The 26,796-nt window shown below is 42.2% G+C and overlaps 1 protein-coding gene and 1 long non-coding RNA gene across 3 annotated transcripts in view; one reads left to right on the plus strand and one right to left on the minus strand.

Moving 5' to 3' along the window:
* Window positions 1–3,908, minus strand: part of LOC109324655 — a 59,899-nt gene extending 55,991 nt beyond the window's left edge. The window contains exon 1 of the long non-coding RNA XR_002104979.1: window positions 3,840–3,908. This is a non-coding gene — a long non-coding RNA (uncharacterized LOC109324655). The remainder of the gene's footprint in view (window positions 1–3,839) is intronic.
* The window catches only part of HMCN1 (hemicentin 1), a 348,410-nt gene extending 330,386 nt beyond the window's left edge, over window positions 1–18,024 (plus strand). Inside the window, exons 101-107 of one of the 2 annotated variants that reach the window (XM_019556684.1) lie at window positions 1,836–1,949; window positions 2,318–2,443; window positions 3,855–3,983; window positions 7,733–8,083; window positions 13,460–13,579; window positions 14,675–14,801; window positions 17,118–18,024. In XM_019556684.1, coding sequence (XP_019412229.1) covers window positions 1,836–1,949; window positions 2,318–2,443; window positions 3,855–3,983; window positions 7,733–8,083; window positions 13,460–13,579; window positions 14,675–14,801; window positions 17,118–17,484 — 1,334 coding nt within the window. In that variant the 3' untranslated portion in view covers window positions 17,485–18,024. The remainder of the gene's footprint in view (window positions 1–1,835; window positions 1,950–2,317; window positions 2,444–3,854; window positions 3,984–7,732; window positions 8,084–13,459; window positions 13,580–14,674; window positions 14,802–17,117) is intronic. The other variant, XM_019556685.1, reaches the window with a different exon arrangement.
* The last annotated feature ends 8,772 nt before the right edge of the window (window positions 18,025–26,796 follow it).

The following is a 26,796-nucleotide window of genomic DNA, read 5'->3' on the forward strand; positions in this document are numbered from 1 at the left end:
CAAAATTGTGGGGATTGCTATTTTTACAGGGTTCTCAAAAACTGCTTTTTTTATGTTTCCACAAAAAACATGAAATTGTGAAGGGCAGTGGTCACCAACCAGTTGATCACAATCTACTGGTCAATTGCAGCACCTCGAACAGTCTATCTGAGCCGGGGGGCGGGGCGCAGAATGTGCGCATGCATGCACATGCCCCGCCTCGACCAGCAGGTCAGTCAGATTGAGGCCGGATTGAAAGTGGGGAACAGGCAGAAGCAGGGGCTGAGGTGAGTGGAGCCCTAGCCAGGCTGGGTGGTGAGAGGATCAGAGCCCGGGCAGCTCATCCACATGCACGGGGGGCTCCTGCCACTGTGTACACCCCAACAGAGGCCTGGGAGACATGTGCCCCCCCATCTGCATATGGGGCAGAGGCGGCTGCTGCTGCACACTGCACTTTGTGCCCTGAGCCCTGCTGCAGCTGCTCCAGGAGCGTATGTCCCATCGCCAGGTGGGCAGAGGGTGAGGCTCAGCCCAGCAGCAGGATGCAGTGGCATTGGGCCACTCAGGCCAGCTACAGCCGGGCTTGGGGCATGAAGGCCAGCACACAGAGGCAGCCACCTCTGCTTCATGCACAGATCATGGGTATACATGCCCCTCCCAAATGTGGGGCAGTGCAGGTGGATGCAGCAGTGGTGAGGGAGGGAGTGGGGCTGTGGCTGTGGCAGAGGCAGGCACTGCACAGCTAGGGCAGGACATGGGACAGACCCACCAGTGACTCATCGGGGGACACGGGGATGGGGGGTATGCACACTGGGAGCATGTGCCCCCAGATCTGCACATGGGGTGAGGGTGAGCTGCTGCTGCGGGCTGGGGCCAGGGTGGTGCCAGGCTGTTCCCGGTGTGGGGCTGGACAAGGCTGTGCTTAGGGTGGGTGGTGGTGGCAGCCCTGGGAGGAGGGCTGCAGGGGGCTGCAGCCACCCAAAAATTCACTGTAGCCCCCCCAAGTTCCCCTCCCAGTGCTGCCGCCATCTGCCCTGAGTGCAGCACGGTCCAGCCCCACACTGGAAATAGCTGATTGGGGCCCCCGTGGTGAAGGGAGGGAGCAGGGCACAGGCAGGAACAGAGGCTGAGGTAAGTGGGGCCCAGGCAGACCAGATGGTGGGACAAGTGGAGCCCAGGGGCCATGTGCTCCCCTGATCAGTGGGCAGGAGGTGGGCGGAGGCTTTGCTTTCTGCTGAAGCTGCCACGTGCTCCCTGCCCACCTGGAAGCAGGACACACACATTGCACTGCATGGTTCTCAGGGTAATGGGGCTCAAAGCCCAGCCCATAGTGGCAGCTGCCTATGCCCCATGCACAGATCGGGGGTCACGTGCCTCCCAGGCTTCACTTGTCCCACCACCTGGCCCAGCTGGGGCCCCACTCACCCCAGACCCTGCTCATGCCTGTGCCCTGCTCCTTCCCTCACTGCTGGGGCCTCGATCTGCCCCTCCCCCCACCCTTTCCCCCACAGGCTTACCTTTTTTAATTAAAGTCCAACCTAGGATCTACCACAATCAGCACCCCCAAATACTTTTTTCTCCCTCTGCCTCGATCTGTCCCCCCTTTCCTCCCAACAGGCTGACATGCTGGGAGGTGGGGAGGGCACAGCAGATCCTGGGTTGGACTTTAATTCAAAAAGTGCTCTGGTATTTAAAAGGTTGGAGACCACTGCTATAGGGGAAAAGCATAAAAAGGGCAGATAAGAATTAGAGATCAAATAAGAGCTTAAAATGTTAAACATGCTAAAACAATGTTTTATGTATATGAATAAGGTGATCCACAGCTGTAACACTGAAGACTTTGTATTATTCAACAGATGTTAATGAATGCCAAGAATCCAATTCCTGTCATCAGCATTGCTTCAATACCATAGGAAGTTTCCATTGTGGATGTGACCCAGGATATCAGCTAAAAGGCAGAAAATGCATGGGTATGGAAGAAAACTAGGTCCCAGGAAACAGAATGTCTATGTAGTTCATTAATTTAATTTCAAATGTAGTTTTTTATGAGGGGCGTGCAGCAAGAACATATCCCCTCTAAATCCTTAAGATTTTTGAATGAGCTTACAAAACCAAACTAGATCTTTTTACTTGATCTCACTTGGATATGAAATAATTGGAAAAGTGCAAGTGGGGCTGTGAAACATACATGAGGCAGGCAAACTGTACACACAACTATATACATATTTGTGAAGGTAGATGCACGTACAGAATAGAATTAGGTTTGATTACCCTGGTTTTGTGGAATAGAGTATTAAGAAGTCAGCTAATTTTAAATCCATCTCTAATTTTTTTAAAGATATAAATGAATGCAGGCAGAATGTATGCAGACCTGATCAGCACTGCAAGAACACACGTGGTGGCTATAAGTGCATTGATCTGTGTCCAAATGGAATGACTAAGGCAGACAATGGAACATGTATTGGTGGGTATATGGATTCATTTACTGCATCATGATTGTAATGCATACAGGCTTTGGCCAACATTTTCAAAGGTGATGCATCAAGATTAGTACCTAAGTCTGTTTCTAGACAACTAAATAAATTACTTGTATTTCACACCCAGCATCATTAACTTCTTTTGACTTATGGCCAGGCTTATACTGTTTGACTGCTTTGTGAAAATTCATGTTAACTGGTGCTGGATGTCCTCCAAGTGCCCGAGATTTTCATTAACCCCTTTAAATAAATGGTGAAAGGATATGTTTGTTCTTCTCATCTCTCTCTTTTTTTTTTAAATAGTAGTAATGGAGTCAGTGGCTGCACACATATGTTCAAGAAATCCAGGAAGATTCCCCTGGTTTTGTTTTCCTGATAGAAAAACTTACCTGAACAAATGTTCAAGTGCCATGTCACTGCAGCCAAGGGGCCCTATGCACATATTTCAGTGGGTATTGTAGACCCCCCAGTCTGTTTGGTGACAGCTGACAGCAGTGCTCAGGGAAGCCCAGACTGGTTGACACGGACTGCCTTTCCCTGCAGCACAACTCCCTGCAGTGTGGGGTGTGTGCAAGGGCTCCGTGCTCAGCTCAAGCAGTACAGTCCAGACTGAGTGTCACACTATCTCCCTGGACCCATAGGCAGGAAGTGAGATATGAGCAAGGCATACTGCGATGCTGAAGGACTGTGCTGCAGCTTCTCTCAGAAGGTTTGTGTACAAATGTTCACACTTCCAAGATAAACTTTCCCAGGACTCATTGAACCCTGGTTGTTCCCAAGAACAACTTGGCTGGACTTTACTGCTCTATTTCCATACTTACAAACTCATTTAAGTGTTGGAGTAAGAAATATTGTGCCCCTTTTGAGCTACATATGCTAATGTTTCATAGAGGGTGCCTGTTCTCTACAAGTACATTTTAAGGTTTTATGCCAAGATTATAGGCTTGTTACAAGATCGTTTCAGAGCTGCTCTTAAGAATAATCAGTTCAAGGGAGTTTTATCATATCTCGCTTTCTAGAAATAGGGCACTAAGGGAAAGCAGATTTTGACCTCATTTATTTTGGATTTGGTTAGATTAAAAACCTACTACTAATCAACTGGAAACTTACTAAAGGTTTAAGTAAATAAATGCAATTAAGATGGAAGATTGTTTTTTATCTCTACATGTAGTCCCAGTATAACCCAGACTCATCATAATCTGTCACAATTGTTGTGAACTGGTAGTGTCCAATGTTATTACAGATAAGAAATGTATTTTGTTCCCCTAGCTTAGAAAGTACATAAAAGACAGGACCAAACTCAGCTGTTATTTACCTCTATCTTAATATGTTTAGAAAGAGAGCACTTGACGTTTCAAGAACAATTAAGTCACTATTTATTACCTCTGTTCCTTTTAGACATTGATGAATGCAGAGATGGTACCCATCAGTGCAGGTACAACCAGATTTGTGAGAATACACGGGGGAGTCACCGTTGTGGGTGTCCAAGAGGTTATCGCTCTCAAGGAATCGGAAGACCCTGTGTGGGTAAGATGAGTAGAAACCACATTACACTAACAACCATTCCATACACTCAGCTACTGCTTTTTGGCTGCTTTTTACACTATAACATGACTAGAGACACTATCCCTTTTGAAGACTATAAGCTAAACAGATAAACCTACTGTTAGGGAACAAAAACTGCTCATAATAATATTAAATATTTCAAAACAAAACAAATGTGTTGACCATTCCTACTTGAAATTTTTCTGTTAAGGAGTTTTATTGTACTGAAGTATAATACTCCATAGATCTTGGAACAACAGTAGAGTACATATGTCATGTTTTCTGTAATAACCAAGCATATTGGGGTGAATTTAGGAAAATCCTGGAAGGGTCAACACCAGATAGCCTTTCTTAAGTTAGTTCCTTTGACAATAAATGTAGTTATCTGTGGATGCATCTACATGAGATGCTTTACTCTGTAGTAGTGTAGTTTACTATGCAGTAAGCGTGTGCATCTACATGTGTACACATTTACCACTCAGTAAACCTTGCTATTTGCAAGTAAATTTGCTAACTGCAAATGCAAGTAGCAAAATTACTTGTGATTACTTACTGTGCAGTAGTTCTTGTGTATATACCTCACAGGGAGCAAATCTTCTTCCAGTCAGCTGGCCACTAGGGGGCAGGAGATTTCTCCCTGCTGCTGGGGTGAGCTCTGCCATCACAGCCTGGACAGGGACTACGTCCTCCTGCCCTGGTAGTGGGAAATTCCAAGCCCCTTGCTCCAAGATTGTGATTGGGGAGTGGAGGACTGGGAGATCCTTAGCTTCCAGCACCAACTGCATGACTGCAGAGGCCAGTGCTAGGAGATAATGATCCAGATAAGGATCTCCCAGCACCAGCCCCGCAACTTGGAGCTGCCTCTGGGAACTCACTGCTGGCAGGGGCTGGGAATCCTGTTCCCTACTCAGCTCTGTGATTGCAGAATTGGGTGGGGAACAGGCTCCCCAGCCCCAACCCCATAGTTGCAGAGCAGGGGCTGGGAACTATCCCGGTCAGGGTCAGGTCCCAGCGCCATGCTCCAATTGAATCACAGGGCTTGGAAAGAGATTCAGGAGTGGGGTAGGTTCCAGCCTTCCACCCTGATCTGTCAGTGGGGCAGCTAGAAGTGAGCTCACTGCTAACTGCCCCACTGGCAGATTGGAGCAGGGGGCTGGGACCTGCCCCTCCCCTGCAGATCTTTCCAAGTCCCTTTTCCCCAATCAGAGAGCCATGGCCAAGAACTCCATATCCTCACCCTGGCAGCAGGCAGCCCCCCAGGGGCAGGGGGCAATATTTTAGCCCTGGAGACAGCTGTCTCCTGGTCCAGTGCTTCCTGCCAGACCCTGGGCTAGCACCCAGGGGGAGCCTAGAGCTCCCCCTGGTGGCAGCAGGGGCCCATCACAGGGCCCAGGAAGCAGAGATAGTTTGCCGCCATTAGCAGCAAATCGGCTCCCACTTCCCTGCATGTGTGGACGCCTGCCTGGGAGTGTTTATGCATGTGTAGACACACTCAGTATGTGCACTGTTCAGCAGGGTGCTAGCTTCTTTGATTCACAAGCAAGCTTGTGAGGAGAATAGTGTGGACCTCCCAGAGGGCAGCCTTCAGCAGGGATTGTCATCTCAGCAGACATGGTTCATCTCAGAACTCAACTCATGGAGCCAAAAGAGTGCACACTTTTAACCATCCTTTGCTATGGCATAGCCTATGAATACTGTACACCTATCTAGGTCTAGTAGTCAGTGTCGAGGGAGTTAATATGGTCCTGCTGCTCTACCCCTTCTTTGGATAGATTACTATGCAGGATGAAATAAGTCCTTGGATTCATGTGAATACATGCTCTAGCTATATCTCCTGTCTGGAGGGCAAAAATTGTGGTGCTGCCTCCACAAAATGTATACACTTTTTTACTCCTTGCATAGCCATGTAAACCTGAAGTTAAGAGAATTCTCATTAACATTTTAGTAGCTGTAGCATGGATATCACACTATAGCGTCAAGTATTTTCCATAGTGAGAAGCATTCATGAACAGGAAAAAAACCTGAAATTTAGGTGCTATAAATGCTCATTGGCTGCTTTGTAAACTTAGCTTTTTCTGTTTAAAAAGTATCTAGGCTTACTTACTGTCAAAGTAAGGAATGTATTTAAACTGAAATACTTTGTTTTCAAAATTTTAGCTGTTTAGCTGTAGACCATAGTATTCTCCCTGCTCACTGCACCCCCATCCTCCCTCAACTCAGATCTGTCTCAAAAGTCCTGGACAGTCTTGATTTTTGTAATGTAGAAAAGCAAGCAACATTTCTGCTAGAAATGACTGACCCCCAGTTCAAATCTAAAGACTCCACATACAAAACCAATAAAAAGGCCTTATTTTTATTGAAGGCCCGTCAGTGCTGCTGATTCATTCTGTAAGATAAAAATTCAGGGAGATGGGGAGGACATGGCTAAACCAGTTCAAATATATATATTTCAAATGATATATTGTAAAGATATTATACATACATACATACTTACGTTTATGTACGTATGTATGCATGCATTTTGTGGAAACATGACTTTGTAAAATACTTGAAAATCTGTTCATGCATATGTTTTTATAGTGTGTGTGTAGCTAAATTGGCTCAAGTCTAGATTAAGGCTTCTTGGCACTGAAGTAATAAATATTAGACAAATAACACCAATAGCTGTACTGGCACCATACAGTGTACAAAGTACAAGGCATTTGTTACACTTAGAGTTTATGATCAAATAAAATTGGGCAAATAATATAAATAAAAACTAAGACATCTAAGGTGCTAATTCTTATTATTTTCTTGTATTCATAATGAACAATAAAAAGGGATACTGTCTAGTGAATGCTTTGGCTTTCCCTGAAGTCAATGATCACTTCAACTGTAAGTCATGAGCATGGCTTTGGTATAAGAAAAAAAAAGTAAGACTGACTTATTGCTTTAACTTTTGCTACTGTCACATGTGCTGCTCCTTCTTAAGTTGGTTGAGTCCAAGACACGCTCAGTAACTCATTTCATGGCGTATTGGCCCTGATAGTTCTTCTAACAGGACTCTCTCAAGATATACAGCGTACAGATTAGTCTTTTCGTTTTTTCTATTCACCTTTCTGGGGATCCTTCTAGCTCCTTCCTCCTCCATTTCCCACCAGGGTTTCATGTAAGACTACTCTATTCTTTTGATAAGTAGAGTGGGAACTTGCTCCTGGGGCAGGCAGAAGAGTTTCTAAAGGCTGACAAGGCTGAAATTACCAACAGTCAACTAGCCTAAGTGTAGCAATGTCAGCCTCCTGAAAAAGTTTGGGGTTTTTTCAGCTTGACTCTCAGTCCCTATAGGAATTATTCAGAAATAATGCAAGGGCCATAGGAATGATAGCAGTGTTTTCAGACCCTACAGGCATGAAATGAGAGAAGAAAATTCAGATATCTTTTTTTTTATAGCCAGCTTCCCCTTAATGTCTACTTTACTGAATGCCTTCCCGTGAGGATCAGCATACTCAAAAGAGCTTTAGGCTTATATAATCATATTCTCATGGCAAAACCAGCTTTATGGGAGGAGTAAGATATATTACTGCGCATGGTAAAGTACCCCCTTTTTCTTTGGCATTGGGCTCTTCATATTTTACTGCCTTCGGTATCTCATTTGTGTTCTCAGTTTGTTCTACAGACTGATATATTTTGTGTGTTGTTTTTTCTTCTCCTTTTTGCATGGTTTGTTGTTCTGGATCATGTCACATGAGCAGACATTAATGAATGTGAACAAGCACCTAAGCCTTGCGCAGTTCAGTGCACCAACACTCCCGGCAGCTTCAAGTGTGGCTGTCCACCAGGACAGCATTTATTAGGTGATGGGAAATCTTGCGCTGGATTGGAGAGATTGCCAGATTATGGTGCTTATTATAGTAGCTATAACTATGCTCAAATCTCCCCTGTGAGAGACATCTATCAACCTCAACAATATTACAGGCATTCCTCAAATCTCTACAGCTCCTACTCAGAGTATAGGAACAGCAGAATACCCTTCTCCAGGACTAAAAGGAATATTAGAGAAACTTGCCCTGAAGGCTATGAGGCAAGAAATGACAAATGTATAGGTAAATGTCAGTCATATCTATCCAATTCTCTTGTTGTAGATATATTGACCTTACGCTTCGATTACTATTTCATACTTTAGAGATGCATGACAGCATGGGATGCTATAATTTTTGTATGACCATAGTTAAGTTTCAAGGAGTTATGCATGTTTTTCCAGACAAACAGTAGTAAAATATGTTCAGGTCCCCCTCCATCTCCCCAGTGCATGTTACTTCACTGTATATTCTCAGGCTAAAAAATACTTAATTTTGTTCTCTTTCTGTGGGTGTGAAGAAAAACAACCACCAATGGGTGTGAAGAAAAACAACCACCAGCCCTGTAGACCTTTTTTCATATTAAAGCCCTACTTAATTCTATGGGAATTTGTCCCAAATAAATTCTGAACAAGGATTTCAGGACTGGGCACCAAACAATAGCATCACTGGTATAGGCCAAGGGATAGTCATATCCATAAGCTTAATATAAATGCACAGTTTATAAAATGGATGCCATGGCTTGTTAAATACATAGGAATTATGGTATACTTAACAACCTACTGAGTATGGAGGGACAAAGGTCAGGAAATAAGAATAACAGTATTGCCTTTCTCTGAAAGTAGGAGTATGGAACCATGGATTCTCCTTTGGACTACCCCTCCCTACAACCTTTAGCAAGTAACTGTTGGCCTGATTCTCAGTGAGCCTCAGCGGTCCCACTGAAGGCATTAGGAACTGCAGATGTTCAGTACCCCTGACAGTCAAGCACTTTGCCATTCTACCATTCACTTTTCCATCTGTTCCAAGATGATAATACTGCCTCTCTCTCAGACTCTCTGTTATCTTTCACTGAAGAAAAGTGCTTTATGTTCCTTGTTATCACAAGCCTAACTGTACTTCTTAGGAAATCTAAAGGCACCTTAGGATGTGATATTAACTGCCAGATGTATTTTTAAGCAGGGGGCTCAGTCTCTTCATGTTTACAAGCTAGTTTTTATTGGGTAGCCACTCAGACTCTCTGGGTGTCCACAGATCACATTCACTGTAGGATAGACAAGGGTCCAGAAAGAGATCTGCAGACCAGAGCATGCAACAAGCTGTGTGTATGTTTCCATAACAGACCAGCAAGAAAGCCATAAGTGGGCAAAGGTGGAAAGGAAGTGGGAAGATTCTTTTGAGTGATGCTGGCTTCTAGTTTAAAAAATGATCAGAAGTGACAACTGGCAAAAGCTGGGAAGAGGTTTAATCTTTATGGGTGCCTGTAGATGTGCTGCAAGGCTGTTCTGATGTGCAGTAATTACAGCATGTCAAAGCAGACTTGATTAATTGAGTTTACTGGAAAGTGGTAATTACCATGTTCCAACTAACACTGCATCTCATGTATCAGTATCCTTGTGCTTCAAAAGGTCAGCAGGGGTGCTTGAACTAAAGCTCATTGAACTAAAGCAAGAGCCACTCTAATTAAAGCACCCCCACCCCTGGAGTATGTGTAGAAGTGCCATTTGAAATTAGCAGCTATATAAAGACCAGATTCTGAAGCTCTTCCCATATTAAGTAGCACTTTTCCCTGCAGCTGTCACTATTGATTCCAAGGGCTATTCAGCCATATAGCTTATCATACAATTCAGTGCAAGTGAATCAGAGCATGTTTGCCTTTTGAAATTTTCCTGTGCCCATTCAATATGATGGTGTATTCTTCGTCACATAATGTGCACATACCTGGATGCATACTGAAGATGTAAGTTATAGAGTGAGCTTTTTGTCCCTAAGGTGACTACTGTTTTAATTTACTATGTTGTAGGTATAAAATAATAGTGCTAATATACATACACTGCAGTCAAATAGACCTTAACCTATCTTGTACTGACAAGGTGTCAGCAGTATGCAAGTACCACCTATTGCGGACCTGACTTTTTTGGTGAAAGACCTGGAACACTGCTTGATTCAGTAGGAGACTTTAAACTGATTTCTCTGAGCATCATCCATTTCTATGGGAAGTGGACAGTCTGTCATAAATCATCTGTTTCTTTAAGTAATATTCTTGTAGCCTTTTTTTCAGTTGAATTGAAATATAAATTAATGTCTTTAACATTCCTAGATGGAAAATATCTGCTGCATGATTGTTGCTCTCAGAGTGCCTTCAGCAATTAATTTTTATTTCAAGCAATCTACACAAGAAGGGGAAAGTAAACAGCTGCTGATTCTCCTGGGTGTAAATTACCTATGAGAATTCATAGCCAATGAAAGTTTGGCAGGAAAGAGGACTCTACTGCACAGGATGCGCGATTATGGAATTGGGGGTTACCATATTTACTTGAAGATAAAACTTCCCTGAATATAAGACAAGACAACTCCCCTCCAATAATTAGATTTTATATATGGAATATATATACATTTGTTATAATTTTCCAGGTATAGAATTCAATTATTGGAGGTTTGCCTTGAATTTGTTCCCCTCCCACTGCTAGATCAAGGAAAATAAATTTGAGGAATCAGGTAGCTCCCTTGGCCTCTGCCTCCCCAAAACTTCTTCCCCCCGTAGCCTCTTCCTCTACTCCTTACAGTCAAACCCTATTCTCCCTGAGCATGTGGAAGTGAGAAGCAAATTTGAAAACACTGACATTGAAATAAATATAACTAGTAATTTGCATATAGTACCCATAAACTTAGTTTATCCACAACTGATACATTTTGTGTTTTTTGAAATCGTTACAAGTTTTAACACAGGTACTATAGAAACATACTTTTAAGCAGCATTTTTGTACCTTCTTTGATATAGTACAAACTGGTTGCGCATTTACATATTCATTAATGTGCTGTAATTACAGCACATTAAGTTTAGTACCTATAATAACAGATATTAACTTAATGTGACATAATTGGCACAGCACATTAGTACAGAATAATTTTTTTTGTGATACTGCTGTACATTAGACAAGATCTACTGAGCAGTAGTATGCTTTTCGCATGATGTGCTAATGTGCAGTAGAATTAAACTAATGTGCATTTAGTGTCTTGTATAGACCGACCCACTATGTATGACATCAAGTCAATGTCAAAAGGCTCATGATTTACCATATATTTCATTGGGCTGGGTCCCAGCAGACTCAAGACCATTTCAAGCCATGGTGACCCCACAGCTCAGCCCTGCTCAGTATGTCTGTGTACTCCAGATACCCCCTACAAAGGATTTATATGCTAACTAGCCCCCCACTCATAACTGGGCCTGGCCGTTTTTGTTATGAGTCCTGAGATCCTCCAAAAATTTATAAGCAAATGAGGTGCATGGTAACCTGGTTCACCTCTACCTCAGGGACGGCAGGGCCACACTAATTATATATAATGGGGGGGGCAGAAGGATTCTGGGTGAACTGTCTGGGGCTCCATTTGGTGATGTCTGCCATATATATAAGGCTGATGAAGAAACAAGAATCACTGAAAATGGGAAACAAAGGCACAGATGAGCTGTGGGAGTAAAAAAGGAAGTTGAAATGCATGCAGTGTAGTAGCTCACCATGACTTTAAAGAGTCCATGCTGAGGGGGACTGTGCTTAATGGGCAATACCATACATCTTATTCAGCTGGGCTGCACTAATCTATCACTGTGGTCGGTTCCCATCAATATGTTTGCCCAATATGGGTCATGTATTTTATAGTTATGCTCGGTTTTGGCTGCATTTAATCAACCTTATAGTTTGTTATTACTGAGCACATGTGACTTTTGGCAGTAGTTTAATGATAGACAGTGTATTTAATGAGGCTTTCTTGTATGCAAGTGTAAGATGAGGGTCTTTCTCTCTCCTGCTGATTGTGGGGGGGAACCTCTTGTATTCAAGTACATATGGTAGATGCCAGATGTATCCTACTTTCTTTCCATGATCCTGAGCTCCCCTCCGACACACTAGCAAGTTGAAAGCCAGGTGCCTGGCTGAGTGCCTAATAATCAGCTTATTTGTCACTTGGTGCTGGGCACTGAACTGGGGTCTGGTACCAGCCTCAGTGCAGTTTCTAGCACCAGCCAACAATCAGAACCGTGTCTGGATGCACTGCTAGGGCACAGGGGATGAGAGGCTCTAGACAAGGTGAGCCTAAAGACCTCCCCCACTGGGGGTGTTAAACCCTGCACTTGGATTTTTACACATTGTAGCACACGGGCACAGCTACTCCTCAATCCTGGGGTCCTGGTGCACCCCAATGACTAAAAAATGTGTGTGCAGCTGAGCAACACACACATTTTTTAAAAGGTCTGGGGTGCAATGAGACCAAGAGCAGGGAGATGCTTCCTGATGTCAGGCTAACTGTGCCCCTCCATGTACCTCTGGGGATTGGGTGGGGTGTCAGCTGTGTCCCAGACCCTGGGGCTGCCTCCTGCTGGATCCCAAAACTCAGCTGTCATAGCCAATACCAACCTGCCACACAATCAATTTAAGGTATGATGCAAACAAGCCACAAAAGTGTTATGCATTATAAGTGGAACATTTTTGGCTCATTTACTGCAGTACCACACCATAAATTGACTTGAACATGTAGGTGTGTTACTATTTAAGGCATGATCAACAGGTTAATCATGTTGTAATGAAATATGTGCCAGAGGCCTAAATTCCTTCGTCTGCTTGCAGTTGCAACTTATTAGCCTAATGCAGATAATTTTACTTCACAGAGATAAAATGTATATTTACAAAAAACTGTAATCATGACTCTTCCTAGATATTAAGCTTAATTCACCCATGCGGCCTGAGAGTTGGCAATTTACAAGGGAGGCAGTTGCACCTGTTTGGTAAACTTTAAACTGGAGCAGCAGGTCCCCTAACTAAAGACTTCCCTTGGAGATATGTAGGCCTAGTATATTGTCTACATACCTTGGATCAGTCTCTTACCCAGTCATCTCCGCGTGCTTCCTGGCCTGAGTGTCATTGGTCTGGGACTTTTCATTGATGCAGATTTTGTAGGCTGAATGCACCACAATCTTCCTTCTCTCCCCATGCCCACACTGTTCAGCACTGAACTCTCTTATTAGAATGTATAATACCAATTCACTTGATAAAATGGCTCTCCTAAATAAGAAAGGAACCCCTCAACAGTAATTTTAGTAAAAGTAAATAAGTCAACTAGAAACTGAGCCCCAGTATTGCAAAGCATGAGAAAAAATGAAAGAGAATTAGGAGCAATTGAACATATGAATTGTGAAAGGAAAGGCTTTCTTAGTCTTGCTGTCCCCTCACCATGACAAGCAGGATTCCCAAATCTCCTCAGAAGCCCTACACATGCATTTTATACAAAGAGATAAATTAAGCACTAAGAGGGTTTGGGATTAGGATGATATTGAGAGGTTCTGTTCCCAAAGAGACAATTTGTTCACTATAGAATAGGAATGTTTACATTTCCATGGATTTTTTTCAGATATTGATGAATGTGAAACCAGAGATGCCTGCCAGCATGAGTGCAGAAACACCTTAGGAAGTTATCACTGTGTTTGTCCAATTGGTTATCGTCTTATGATCAATGGCAAAACATGCCAAGGTAAGTAAATATCTTCCTTTCTCCAGGAGGGAAAGTACAGAGATAGAACAGGAACCAAGTTCATTACAGAAAATTTTACATTATTTAAAAATGGAGCTACATTCCAGTTCATCTCATAAGAGGGGGCCTTTACCACTTCAAAGGGAAAGGAGTGCACCCCAAGTTCCAAGCAGCAAAACAGACCCCTCCGTCTCATTAAAGGCATTTAGTAAGGGGCAAAGACCTCAGAGCCAGAAGATCCTAACCCCTCCAAAAGGTCAAACAGTACCTCTGTTCCCAGTCCATCCTGCACAGCTCTGGTTACCCGAAGGTTAGCTCAGCTGTTCTCTCTCCGTTCTGTGCAGCCCAAGCAACCTAGAGTACCATGGCTCTTTCCTTGCCTCAGACCTTCCAGGCCCCAAACTGACACCCTATTTTCAGGCTGCTTTGTCCATTACAATGCTGACTTCTGCTTCCTTTGATGCCTCTGGGTATCTCCTCCAAAGGAAGCCCACCTGAAGCTATTGAATTCCTTTGTTGCTGAAGGTACATCTGTCTTTCCCCACAGGCATGTAGGCAGTTCTGGGTCCTAGCAAGGACTCTCTTAACACTTCTTTCCCGGTGTACAAGTTAGTAAGGGAAATGAGGCAGGCAACATCATTCCAACTTGAACACATTTAAGCCAGAAATATTACAATAAAACTGTAAAAAAAAGTCATCAGAAAGCTATGTAAACATGTTTGCCCCTTCTACCTCGATAAGCTATCTTGCATGATTTTGCCAGTACGCCTGTAGTGTGGACTGTGAAGTTCATTACTTTGAGGTAAGAAAGCAGTTCTAGTTTCAAAGGCAAACTGATCTTTAGCTTCTCTTCCATACCTGCCAAAAATGGTATCATAAGGAGATGCTGAGTTTACTAGTTTCACTGTATCAAATATCAAGGTGGGATTCTAAGAATAGGTGTGTGGAAGGTCAAGTATGGAACACTCTTACTCATTCATATGTAGTGCATGCTCTGGTCTAGCAATTTTTAGATATCAATTTGTTAAACTTTGTCTGTGTCTGAAATTCATTCCAATACTGACCAGTTATTATGTACATTTTTTTTTCAATCAGATGTTGATGAGTGCTTAGAACAGAACATTCATTGTGGATCAAATCGAATGTGTTTTAACATGAGAGGAAGCTATCAATGTATAGATACACCCTGTCCACCAAACTATCAGCGAGATCCTCTCTCTGGGTAGGTGTTATTTTAATTTCTTTTGGGTTCATTGATGCATGGGAAGACATTAAGGCTAGGGACAGACATTCAAAAAGCCTGAACCTGAATGGATTCAATCTTTGCAGGTTAGTTTAACCTGGCTAGGTTAAACCGGTTTGTAACTGCACAGACATCCCCTCTGGACTGAAAAAATGCAGGCACATGCAGCCCTCCCTTCCCTTCCACAATCCTGTACTGAGGGGGGTGTGGCCAGGGCCCTGCAGGACACTCTGATTAGAGAGGGGTTCCCCCTCCGCCTCCTGAGCAGCCCAGCAGGGAGTTGCTAACTGTTTATCAACCCTAACTCAGTGTTTATCAGCTCATTAACAAAACAGCAGCCTCTCTCCATTATTTAAAGCTCTTCTTAAACAGCTTTTCCAAGGAAGGAATGGAGGGACATTACCAGCTACCTGTTGATTAGCTTCAAAAAGCCCTAAGTTGACACAGTCCTGTCTGCCTTTATCCTGTCTGCCACAGCACGGGCCATAGCCAGCATGGCTAGGGACAGACATTCAAAAAGCCTGAGCCTAAATTGATTCAATCTATGCAGGTTAGTCTAACCTGACTAGGCTAAACAGATTTGTAACCATATAGACATGCCAGAAATGCAGGCACATACCTGCAGTGGCTCAGGCTAGAAGCTGGGGGTGCTAGAGCAGCCCCCCCTCCCCTTCCTCAGTGCTGAAGTGAGCAGGGCATGGCCAGGCCACTGAAGGATGCTCTGATTAGGGAGGGGTTCCCCCCCCCTTGATAATAGAGCATTTATTAGTCTGTTATCAGCATGTATCACCCCATCAGAAAAACAAAGACTCTCATTAGTTCAAGCTCTTCTTAAACAACTTTTTCCAGGGAAGGAATGGAAAGATATTACCAGCTACACATTGATTAGCTCCGAAAAGGCCTAGGTGGACACAGTCCTGCCTACCTTTGTCCTGTCTTCCACAACATGGATTGTAGCCAGCTTGTGGTATGCTAGCTAATGCTGAGAGGTGTATATGTAAGACAGAGAGGAGGGGGGAATCCCTGATTAGCAGGGGGTAGTGGGGGAGCAGGCGGAATCTAGACAGACACCTGCAGTCTCTGCCAGAGCTCCAGCCAAGGAGCAGAGGGGAGGAGCCAGTTCTGCTGTGGAGCAGAGAACCCAGCCCAAACAGCATGCCAGGATGCTGGGGAACTGTGATTTAAATGAAACCAGGAAGGGACCTGGGACACACATTGCCAGTTTGAGCCAAATCTGTTAAGTCTGATACTACATTCAACCAGGTTTATCTCAAACCAGTTTCAGCCATTTTCAAACTGGTTTACATGCACTGAACTATTGTTCTGTTACAGGTTTAAACCAGTTTCTTATCACTTAAACCAGTGTATGTGTAATGTCTGTCTCTAACCTAAGTGACTGGACTCTGGCCACTTCGTAAAGATTATTAACAATATGGAACAATAATAGATTTGTGACTGACTAAATAATAAAACCCGACTGCAAAAGGTCTGCACAAGTTGTGACTTCTGATTCTTTTTACAGATCCTGTATTACTACTTTTAGATTAAACAAAAACAAAATTCAGGTGACTTTGCTACCAACTGAGCATGACACAAGCCAGAATTCTTCTGGCCTTTATTTATTTTTGTGCTGTGCCAAACTCTCATTTTAGAGCACCTTTATTAATTTGTGTTGTGGCTGACTAGTCATTAAGAGAATGGCAGTAGATCATGCTGAATGATCACAGTCAGCTTTCTCATATTTCAATTTGTTTTTAAATTCCCCAAGTAACCTTTTTTGCCATCTTCTGAAAATCCCATTGTTTGTTTTGTTTGAGCTTTTTTTTTTTACCTTTCAAAGTGCTTGTTCAGCTTCACAATCAAAAACCATCTTCTGGATATGTTCCCAGCCAAAATGGAACTTAATCTGAAACAGCTGATGCCCTGTAGTTTCTTTCAAATCTGATTAGCTGGGCTAAAACTCTTTCCAATTGGTGTAACTTGCTCAGTCTAACTCATATTAGTCGGCCCTTCTCCCAACTCATTTTTTTTTTTTGTTTTAGGGGTGACAGAAACATGATAATCAAAAACACTTATTGCAGCCACAAATATGCTATAAGCAATCTCAGGAGGGACTCTCTTTTCTGTGGTGACCGTGTGCTATTGACATACAACTAAAAGTAACATACATTTGTGCTTAAAGCTATCAATCTAATCTCTCTGTGTGTCAGTGAGCCTATGTAACAGTACTTATTTATGAGCAGCCTGCAGTGTGCTTTCCATTCAGCTACATCAAAATGTTGTTTTATTTCCTAGGTTTTGTCTCAAGAACTGCCCACCCAATGACTTGGAATGTGCCCTTAGTCCATATGCCTTGGAGTACAAACTTGTTTCTCTCCCATTTGGAATAGCTGCCAATCAGGATTTAATCCGACTAGTTGCCTACACTCAAGATCAAGTCATGCATCCTAGAACAACTTTCCTAATGGTGGATGAGGACCCAACAATCCCATTTGCTCTGAGAGATGAAAACTTAAAAGGAGTGGTGTTCACAACCAGACCGCTAAGGGAGCCAGAGACTTACCGAATGAGAGTCAGAGCTCTGTCCTACAGCACCAATGGAAGCATTGAATACCAGACTACTTTCATTGTTTATATAGCCGTGTCTGCCTATCCATATTAAAAAGCACTTCTGACAATAATCCCATTATATTAATCACATTCAGTAAGTGCCAGTGGGTATTACCACTTCCAGATTGACACTACTGCCTCTTTCTCAACAGTTGTGAATCTGGCAACTTGAAAATGGTGCTACGCTCTTTTCTTTTCTATGCTCTCTCTGAGGCTGCCAGTATGTTTCCATTATTCCAATTGAAAAACAAAAATTCAATGGTTCTGAGGAACCTTTACCACTTGCTTTATTTATTATACTGGAGCAGTCACTTTCCACGGGTTGTTCCGAAGATGCAACAGAACAAATCAGAAGTGTGAGGTGGGATTTTAGTGGTCAAACAGTAAACAAATCAGTCTCTGTTTAAAGAAAAAAACAACAAAAAAACCCCAGCCTAAACAGAAATCCAGGTATATTTCTAAGTGGTCTCCATATCTTTGTTGAATGTTTTTTTTATGGTTTTTATAGTACATCTTAAGAAAAAATAAAACAAGAAAAATATTTTTCTTACCATACTCGTAGAATTAGGTCTGTATAAAGTTGCTTGATTTGGGCAAAAAATGAAAAAATACTACTTTGTTTACACTTGCCAGTGATGAAATAGATGTCATCCGGAAGCTTTGTTTTCATTTAAAGATGCCAAATGATAATTTGTGATGTTTGTGCAAGTTCAGCTGTGCCACTTCTTTGCTGAAGAAAAGAACCCAAACAAATTACATTGCTACTTCCATCCATGACAGGAGATATTTTTATAATAAAAACATATTACTCTAATATTTGGTATAACTCATTAATTAACTCCAACCTGATTCATTCAATCATTCGGTGCTCATTTTAGATTTGGGTTTTGGGAGGGTTTGCAAATAGAACATTTTTTTTAAATCTACAAATCTTACCTTTGGTTCAGCAAAATGTTAGGTGTCAATACACTGTATAAGGTGGTAACAAACTCTAGAAGTAATTTTGCCAAGATGTATTCTATTTTTATGAAATGTATATATGTGTTTTTTTCTCTACGTGTATTTTATTTCCTATGCAATATCTTGAGTGTTTTATGATTTTTTTTTTTTACCAAAGAACAATGTTACATCAAAATTAATCAAAATAAAGGTTCACATTTCCTTTATTAACTTTTGAGATGGCTTCAAAATGTGTCCATGAACACATCATTTGCCACAAATAAGTCAAGAACTGTAATTGTAGTGCTACATGTGAAACAACCTGGGCCATGAGCTGACAAGCCTTGTGTTTGTGCCGCTAGGGAGTCCAATGAGCAGTCAGCTCTAAAACGCTCTCCACATGTGAAGCCCAACATTTGGTATTTCATGACTTCATGTAAATCATGTTAGTAAATCAAGTTCTTTAGAGGAGCCCATTAAAGTTTTAGCTACTCTTGCTGAGCGAGACCTAACTATTGTTGAGTGACTTTGGTTTTGCTGTACACATGCACAGGGACTGGGAACAGATCACTTTATAACAGAATAAATCTATAAACAAAATGAAATATTTTCCCATAATGTATATAGAAGGAAAATCAGAGAAAGACTCTAGATAGGTAATGCTAGTGAATAGAGTGATTTGAGAACTTTCAGATAATTTTCAGGTATCAGATGAGAACACCAGAGAAAGAGACCCCAAAATATCAAAGAACCTAAATAGTTGGGCACGTCCTTGGTTCAGTTTCTGCTTTGCTTGATTCTGAACGTAGGAACTAGATAATGTATTTCACATATGAAAGTTTATTACTCACAAGTTACCAATGACTGAGTGTTAAAGTTCAGATAGTGCCACTGGGCTCATTTACATATGTGCTTTACTGTGAAGTAGAATAATTTACTACACAATAGTGTCAGCTCCTATACATGTGCAACAGTTAAGCTGGTATGGACTAGTTTTAGTGCTGTTGGATAGTCCCATCAGACATGAGTACTGTCCAGTGGTGGAGTAAAGACTGTGCTTAAACACACATGTAGATGGTAACATCAAGATTAGTTTACTCTAGCTCAAATTGCACCAGACTTTATTCAGTCACATTAATTGCATATATGGACACACCCACTGTATCATTATGACATTAGTAAACAGTCCCCCTCCCTCCTCACACACAGAAATGCATTTTATGCATACCACCCTGTTGTACTGAGCATCATATGAGTACCTAAGTTGTTTTCCAGTATACTGACATACCCATCTATATCCCTACAGTTTTGCAGTGGGTTTAATCTCCATAAAGCTAAATGAGAAAATATGGTCCGAAAAAACAAGTTGCTTAAAAGATTCTGCCATGCATCCAAATGCTACAGTGAAGAGCTTTAAACAAAACAAAACTTGTAAAAGGTCAACTTTTTCTAACAATAAAAATCTAGAAAAAGAGTTGCATACAGTGAAATAAAGTATCTATGTCAAAAAATGAGCAGGTGGGGATAGGGGAAACTGATACTAACTAGTTTTCCCTTAATTTCCTTCTCAGAAGTCTGTAATTAACTAGACTAAATCTTCTGGGTTCAGAAGGTTTCATTCCCCAGTGTAGCTGTAGGGAAAAAATCCACTTCTTATGAATGGCAATAGCTACATATTATTAGGTCTTCACAATCCTGATGTGTTTCTTGAATTCTTCCATTTCTGTTTTCCTTCCCTGGAAAAGATTCTAGGCAAGATAAGGGTTGAGGTCTGCCCTAGGCACCTACATATCCATAGACATATCAACTTCTTCATTTCTACCAAGTTTGCTTTTCATTCTATTTTTTTCAAGTGGCCAATTGAAGATCAAAAAGGGAGGCAAAGGATAATTCAGCAAGCCCTTCCCCCCACTCCATCTGGAAGCATTTATACCGAGGTGATGTTACAGAATAAAAGCCCTTAGGGAATGCAAGGATTAGGCATATTTTGCCCTTTACCATTTTCACTCTTTTACTGGCTGACAGGAAGTATAAATAAAAGAAAACCTTGTGTAATGTACCCTTTTTTCTCTCCCATCACATTTCGCTCTGTTTGGAGTTTCTGATTCAGTTTACTTTATGAATTGCAACCCCATTGGACTAAATCTAAGAAGGACTGGAGCCAGAAAAAAAATCTACCTCTATAAAGTACCCAGAATTATTAATCATGTGTTGAAAAGTAGGCTGTTTCTTATTAAATACCTCTCCAATGAACTTCAACAGAGGTGGTAGTCAGAGTAATACACATGAGGTTGACACAGGTTTCTGTCAGGTTTATGGTTTGCCAAACTAAGCTTCCTGTGAAGCAAATACTCTAGTGAAATTAATATCATTTCAGGGATGGTTGGAAAAAATCTGTGGACACCATTTATTTTCCATACAGAGAACTATTAAGATAATTTTTGTCTTTTAAAAATATTTATATCTGACTATGGGCTTGATTACAGAACCATTTTGTGCAGAAATGCCAAGAACATCTACAGGATTGGTCTCTTGATTCCATTTTTAAAGGTATTCATCTTTATATGTTGCTGCAGCTTCCATTTTTAGGTCAAATTATTGTCCAGAAGCTGCATACAAGGTCAGTGCTCCCCTCTGTCCAAAGCTTACCATCGCAGGTCTTGTCTGCATTGAAAAGTTCATTCAGGCTAAGGTAGTGTCTAAATTCAAATGCAATAGCTATTCCCAAATAATTTAATGCCCTTAAAATATTAACACTTTCTAAAGGACTTTTCTTTCCACTCCTCAAAGTTCAACTCCTTTCCTACTGGCAGCCCATCCTGTCCCAGTTTGCATTAAACATTAAGGCTAGTTACAGACAGTCAAAAAGCCCATGGCTGAATCTATTCAGTCTTTGCAGTATAGGCTAAACTGCACAGATTAAATTGAAGCAGAAGTGAACACACATTTACTTTTGATTCAGGAAATACAGACACATGCCTGCAGTGGCTCAGGCTAGAAGCTGGGGAGTGCTAGAGTATGTCTCTCTGGCTGTAAGTTTACTTCCTCTTCCTGGTACCCCCAAGGTCTCTGGGATTTGCTGTCCAGACTTATAGCAGCAGCACTCTGCAGGGTTGCTCATCACTTCCTCTTCCGGCTTCCAGGTGCCTCTGGGATTTGTAGTCCACAGTTGCAACCAGTAGTAAGTTTGACCAGGGTTAGGAGTGGTTAACTCCCCCCTCCTGGGTCCAGACCCTAGCCAGGGTTTACCTGGGGGGCCAGTCTCCCCCAACCCTGTAGACTGAGCTGCACCCCCCACTGGAGCTTGCCCCCTCCATCTTTGTCTGCCAGCTCCCACTGCTCCAGCTAGTGAGAAGAGGGGCAAGGCCAGCCCTGCTCTCTGGAGCAGGCAGCACAGCCCAATACATGGCTGCAAAATGCTGAGAAGCTGGAGGACTCTGATTTAACTTGAACCAGGAAGGGGTCTGGGAGAGAAGTTTCATAAACCAGTTTGACTCAAATCAGTTAAGTCTGATACTACATTCAGCCAGGTTTATCTTAAACCAATCACAGCCATTTTGAAATTGAGATTCTGTTCTGTACATGGTTACAGGTTTAAACCAGTTTCCGATCACGTAAACTGGTTTATGTATAACTTCTGTCCCTAGCCTAAAGCTAAATTCATGATGATCTTGCCAAATACAACTACAGCCACAGATAACCCATGAGATTGTTCTGGTGTTTCCTTGTGAATCCATACCAAAATTAGACACCAGTCTGCTGGTAGGAAATGCAGACTAATTCTGACTAGAAAATAAACCTATATAGGTTGCTTTTCTTTCCTTTGAAAAATTGTATGAAATCCCATTATTTTTCTCAGAAAAGAAAGTAAGGTGAATCTTTCCAGAAGGCATTCATAAAGGATGCTCTACCACCAGTTAAGTGTGCACATGTGCACGGACACACACAGCTCAGCGTGTATGTGTGTGTATGAAGTGTCTGAAGCCCAGTAACAAGAAACTCAGTATAAACTGGTCCAAGAATGTAAAGAGAATAATGAGAGGAAATATGGCAAAGAATCAGGAATATATTTTAACACAGACCTAGTAAACTATGGGATGTCTCTCAAAGTGGTGAAAGTCCCTTTCACTATAGTCATTTGAATAGAGAAAGCACTAGACATTTTATGCCAGGAAACAACTGCCATAGTCAGGAATAGACAATGGTGGGAACTGCAGAATCTCCAGAATATGATGTAAGATAGCTGCTAGTGGAGAGGTCATGCTCAGTTTGTGCAGATCTAAACTTTCATTAAAATATAAAAAGATGATCTTACACCTGGACAGCTTTAAAGAAATTGAATATTTGCGAAGAAAAAATTACAGCTATGACATCTGCCTGCATCTAGAGAAAGCCAGAAACTAACAAGGCTGCAAACACTTTTGTCCCCTGTTAAAGTCCTGAGAACACTGAGCCAGAGCCAAGAACAGATTTAAGCACCTGTGGGTGCATCTACACATGTGCTTTACTGTGGAGTTGATTAGCTCACCATCCACATGTCAACTGGTATTGGGGCAAAATAAATGTACTATCTTCCAGCGGAGTAATTAACTGCAATCAAACACTCATGTAGACAGTGACCACTGGGTGCAAATTACATCTAGTCAGCCCAGCCAGCCAGGGGTCAGACCCCCTGCTCCTGCCAGCCCCTCTGTGGCCCAGCACCACCACCTGGAACCCAGGGCTAAGCCCCTGTATCTCCTGCCAGCCAGGGGCTGCTCCACCCTGGCTCTAGTTGCTGCAGTCCTGGGTGCACATGTAGACACTGCATCCAGAAGCAGTTAACTCCAGCATGACCTGCCCCAGAGTGTTTGCGTGACCATAATAGCATGCGTAGATGCATCCTGTGAGCATTCCAATAAAAAAAAAAAAGGCTGCCTCACTGCATCCTTGGCTTCTGCTAGAAACTGCCCTATACTGCAGTGCCATCATCTTTGATGAGCTCAGTGCATAGAAACATAACCCCTGCTTAAGGCTGTTTTAGATTCACAAAACTAGCCTCCCTGCACACGTCATCAAAAGGGGCTAACCTTGTGGATGTGAGTGGGAGAGAGTGCAGCCCATCTTTTGCCCCAAAAAGTACTGGAAAACTGGAGTACTTTCTCAGGAAGTAGAAGACTTGTGTCCTAAGCTTCCTCACTATGAAGGGGCTTGAAAATATCTCCCTCTTCCAGAAAAATTCCCTCATCCCCAGGCTATTAGCTTGTCTGGAGAGAAGGCTCCCTGTTGAAGGCAGAGTCCCTGGAGAACCCAGATGAACCTGGACCATTGTGCTGAAAGGAATGCAGAATTCATGGAGCGAACAGCCCAACAAGAACCAACCTGACTCTTTAGCTTAGCAGGGTGGGTACTGTCCTTTAAGAGAGAAAGAAAATTCTAGGTACTGGGAATACTTGTGTATTTTGTATTAAATGGTCACTTGATAAAAAGCTCTGCCCTCAACACATAAATCATTATCTAGACCTAAGCTGTCATATCCAAAGCCCAATGATGATGCTTCAATATCAACATTAATTAGTTCATTGCTAATCATTTTTAAATATGTGGGATAAAGTTTAATTTACAAATTGAAAAACAAAAAGCCATTATGTAATGTATCTTTCATAAATCAGGGTAACTAATTCCTGGAGTGCCCACAACCTTCCAATATAGAGCCTGCCTAATATATATATATATATGTATATATACATATATACACACACACACACACACACACACACACACTCATTTTCAAACCCCTTTGTAGTGGGGATTATAGCTATTTCTGGGTGCATCTACACAAGATACTTTACTGCAGAGCTGACTTATTAGCTCCACAGTAAAGTGTTACTACCTATATGTGCGGCACTATTAGGCTGTAGTAAACTAATTAGCTCCACTGTAGTACTGCCGGAAACAAGTACCGTCCTACAACAGAGTAGTTATGTGCAGTGAAACGCATGTGCATATGGTGACAGGGCTGGCTGGGGCATGAGGGTGCTACAGTGTGGGTGCTGCCTGCTGGCTAGCCCCATACTGTAGTAACTTAGTGCCCCAGCCATCCCCTCCGCAGCATGCTGAGCAGCGGCAGACAGCTCCGGACTAGCAGGCTGACCCCTAGGACCCCCTGCCAGCCAGGGCTGCACCGCCTTGCCTCAATGTGTTGCGGACCCAGACGCATGTATAAGTGCTGTGCCCGGGAGCAATAAACTCCAGTGAAAATTGCACCAGAGTTTTTTGTGTCACATTAATATCATGTGTAGATGTGCCCTCTGTGACTACGGGTATAAATGGTATACGTAGCTTGACCAGCATGTTTTCTCCAGGTTTAGAGTTGCAAAGGACTGAAGGAGTTTAATGATTATTAAAAATGCACTGGATGAAGACTAAAATCATCCAATCTAGTGTGTCCTACATTTTTCTCTTGGAGAAATATTGCAAAAGCCCCATGGAGAGCATGCCACGCAATCAAGAGATTTTGGTATAAGAGTGACATCTTGTGGCTTTTCAAGTTACCTGCATGCATCTGCTCCCATAAACCTGCTGGCAGCTAAGCTCCACATCAAGGGTAAGGGTGTATAGCCATGTTGGTCTAAGGGCATAGGCAGACAAGGCTCCTTGGGTAAATCCAATATCTGTTATTAGACTAACCCAAATAGTTGGAAAACATATTTGCAAGCTTTCAGGTATAGATACCCTTCGTCAGGCTGAGGAAGTATCTGCAGTTGGTCTGTGCTCTTCCTGGATGGACTAGTAAAGCAGCCAGAGGCCAGTACATATGCAAGAAAGCCAGTCAGTGAAAATGTAAATTGAGGAAGTCAATGGGTGAGAGACAGGTTGGGGGTGGTGGGATGGGAAAGAGGAATGAATATGACTGGTACAAAGTGCAGCTGTTACCTGCAGAGTCAGATGTTAGGCAGATTATAGTGTATCATAAATCCAATGTCTGTATTTAGTTCATGATCTCCTAAAACATCATGGACTAAATACAGACATTGGATTTATGACACATAACTTGCCTGAAAGCTTGCAGAGAAGAATTTTTCCAACTAGTTGAGTTGGCCTAAAAAAAGGTATCAGATTTACTCAAAGAACCTTGTCTGCCTACATCAAGGATAAAAAATTCAGGTTCTGTGAGATACCAGCTGCCTACATGGAACATTAGAGCTCTACTACAAATGAAATTCCAGCTGCACATCATTTCTACATAATAGTTGCTTGACATTCCCTTAAGTACCTAGGATAGACTGCAGAACAGTTTTATTTGGGATGAAATGCTGCAGCTCTGTTTTATTCAGGGGTAGATTATCACAGGTGAGCGTCACTTACTGCATATAAGGGTGGCTGGGCAAAATAGGTTCCTGGGATCAGTTGCTGCCTACTCCCAGGCAGTATATTCCCCTGCTTTAAAATGCTATATATACATACATATTTTTTTGCCCTAAGCTTTCATTATGACACACTGAGTTGTGTGACTTATGCTTCCCCCCACCAAACATCCCTGTCTACTAAAATCTAAAGGCAAGTCAATTCCACAATGCACTGTTTTGTTTGCAGAAATGTAACGGTTTCCTTTTTAATGCACAATTTACTGAGCAATCAGCACTTTGCAATGTATCGAGTTCCTGTTTACATGTGTACCCATACATTCTGCCAGATGGAATTTAAAGTAGTGCTACAGTTGAATGCAGTTCTGCCTTATTCACTAACCAAAGTCATGTGTCAAACCCATTTTTATTGGCACATATCAACAAAAAATAAAAATCCCAGTCCCGGCTATATAAATTACTCTGAAAACCCTAGAAGAATGCTTAACAGGGATGAAATCTCTAGGCAATCTTCACATAGAAGATAACAGCTACTGGCTATAATGCAAAGCAATAATGCATATGGAAAATGTTGGCCAAACCCACAGTCGGTTAAAGTCACCAACTTCAACTCGTAACTCTTGAAGATCTGGCATGTCTGATTATTAGGACAAGAAATGTATTTCATTGTTTTTGAAGTTCTTCACACAATAGTGCTCTTTGCTGCCATTGTAAAACAAATAGTAACTGATCAGTGCTTAGCACACACCAGACAGAGAGGGTAAAAGTTCTTACAATAGCAGAGCAGACTCTTACTAGTAAAGAGCAGGAAGATTAGGATCTGGTACAGAACCAGCACTGCCAGTCAAGATCCAGACTTCAATGCGGACATAAATAACTGTAGGCACATCTACATGTGGCTGTATGATGCCTTTGTTATTGAGCCATTATTTAGTACTTCCCTTTGGAAGTACTAAAAGATGGCACAGTAACAGCCTGTATTGCACCATGCTGGCTGTGCATGGTTATTTTTGGCTACTTACTTTACTGTAGTAATGTTCTATAATGAGGGGACACGTTGCTACAGTGACATAATGGTG

The sequence above is a fragment of the Crocodylus porosus genome, unplaced genomic scaffold (genome assembly GCF_001723895.1).
Source record: "Crocodylus porosus isolate Cpor-Errol unplaced genomic scaffold, CroPor_comp1, whole genome shotgun sequence".
Taxonomy (NCBI): domain Eukaryota; kingdom Metazoa; phylum Chordata; order Crocodylia; family Crocodylidae; genus Crocodylus; species Crocodylus porosus.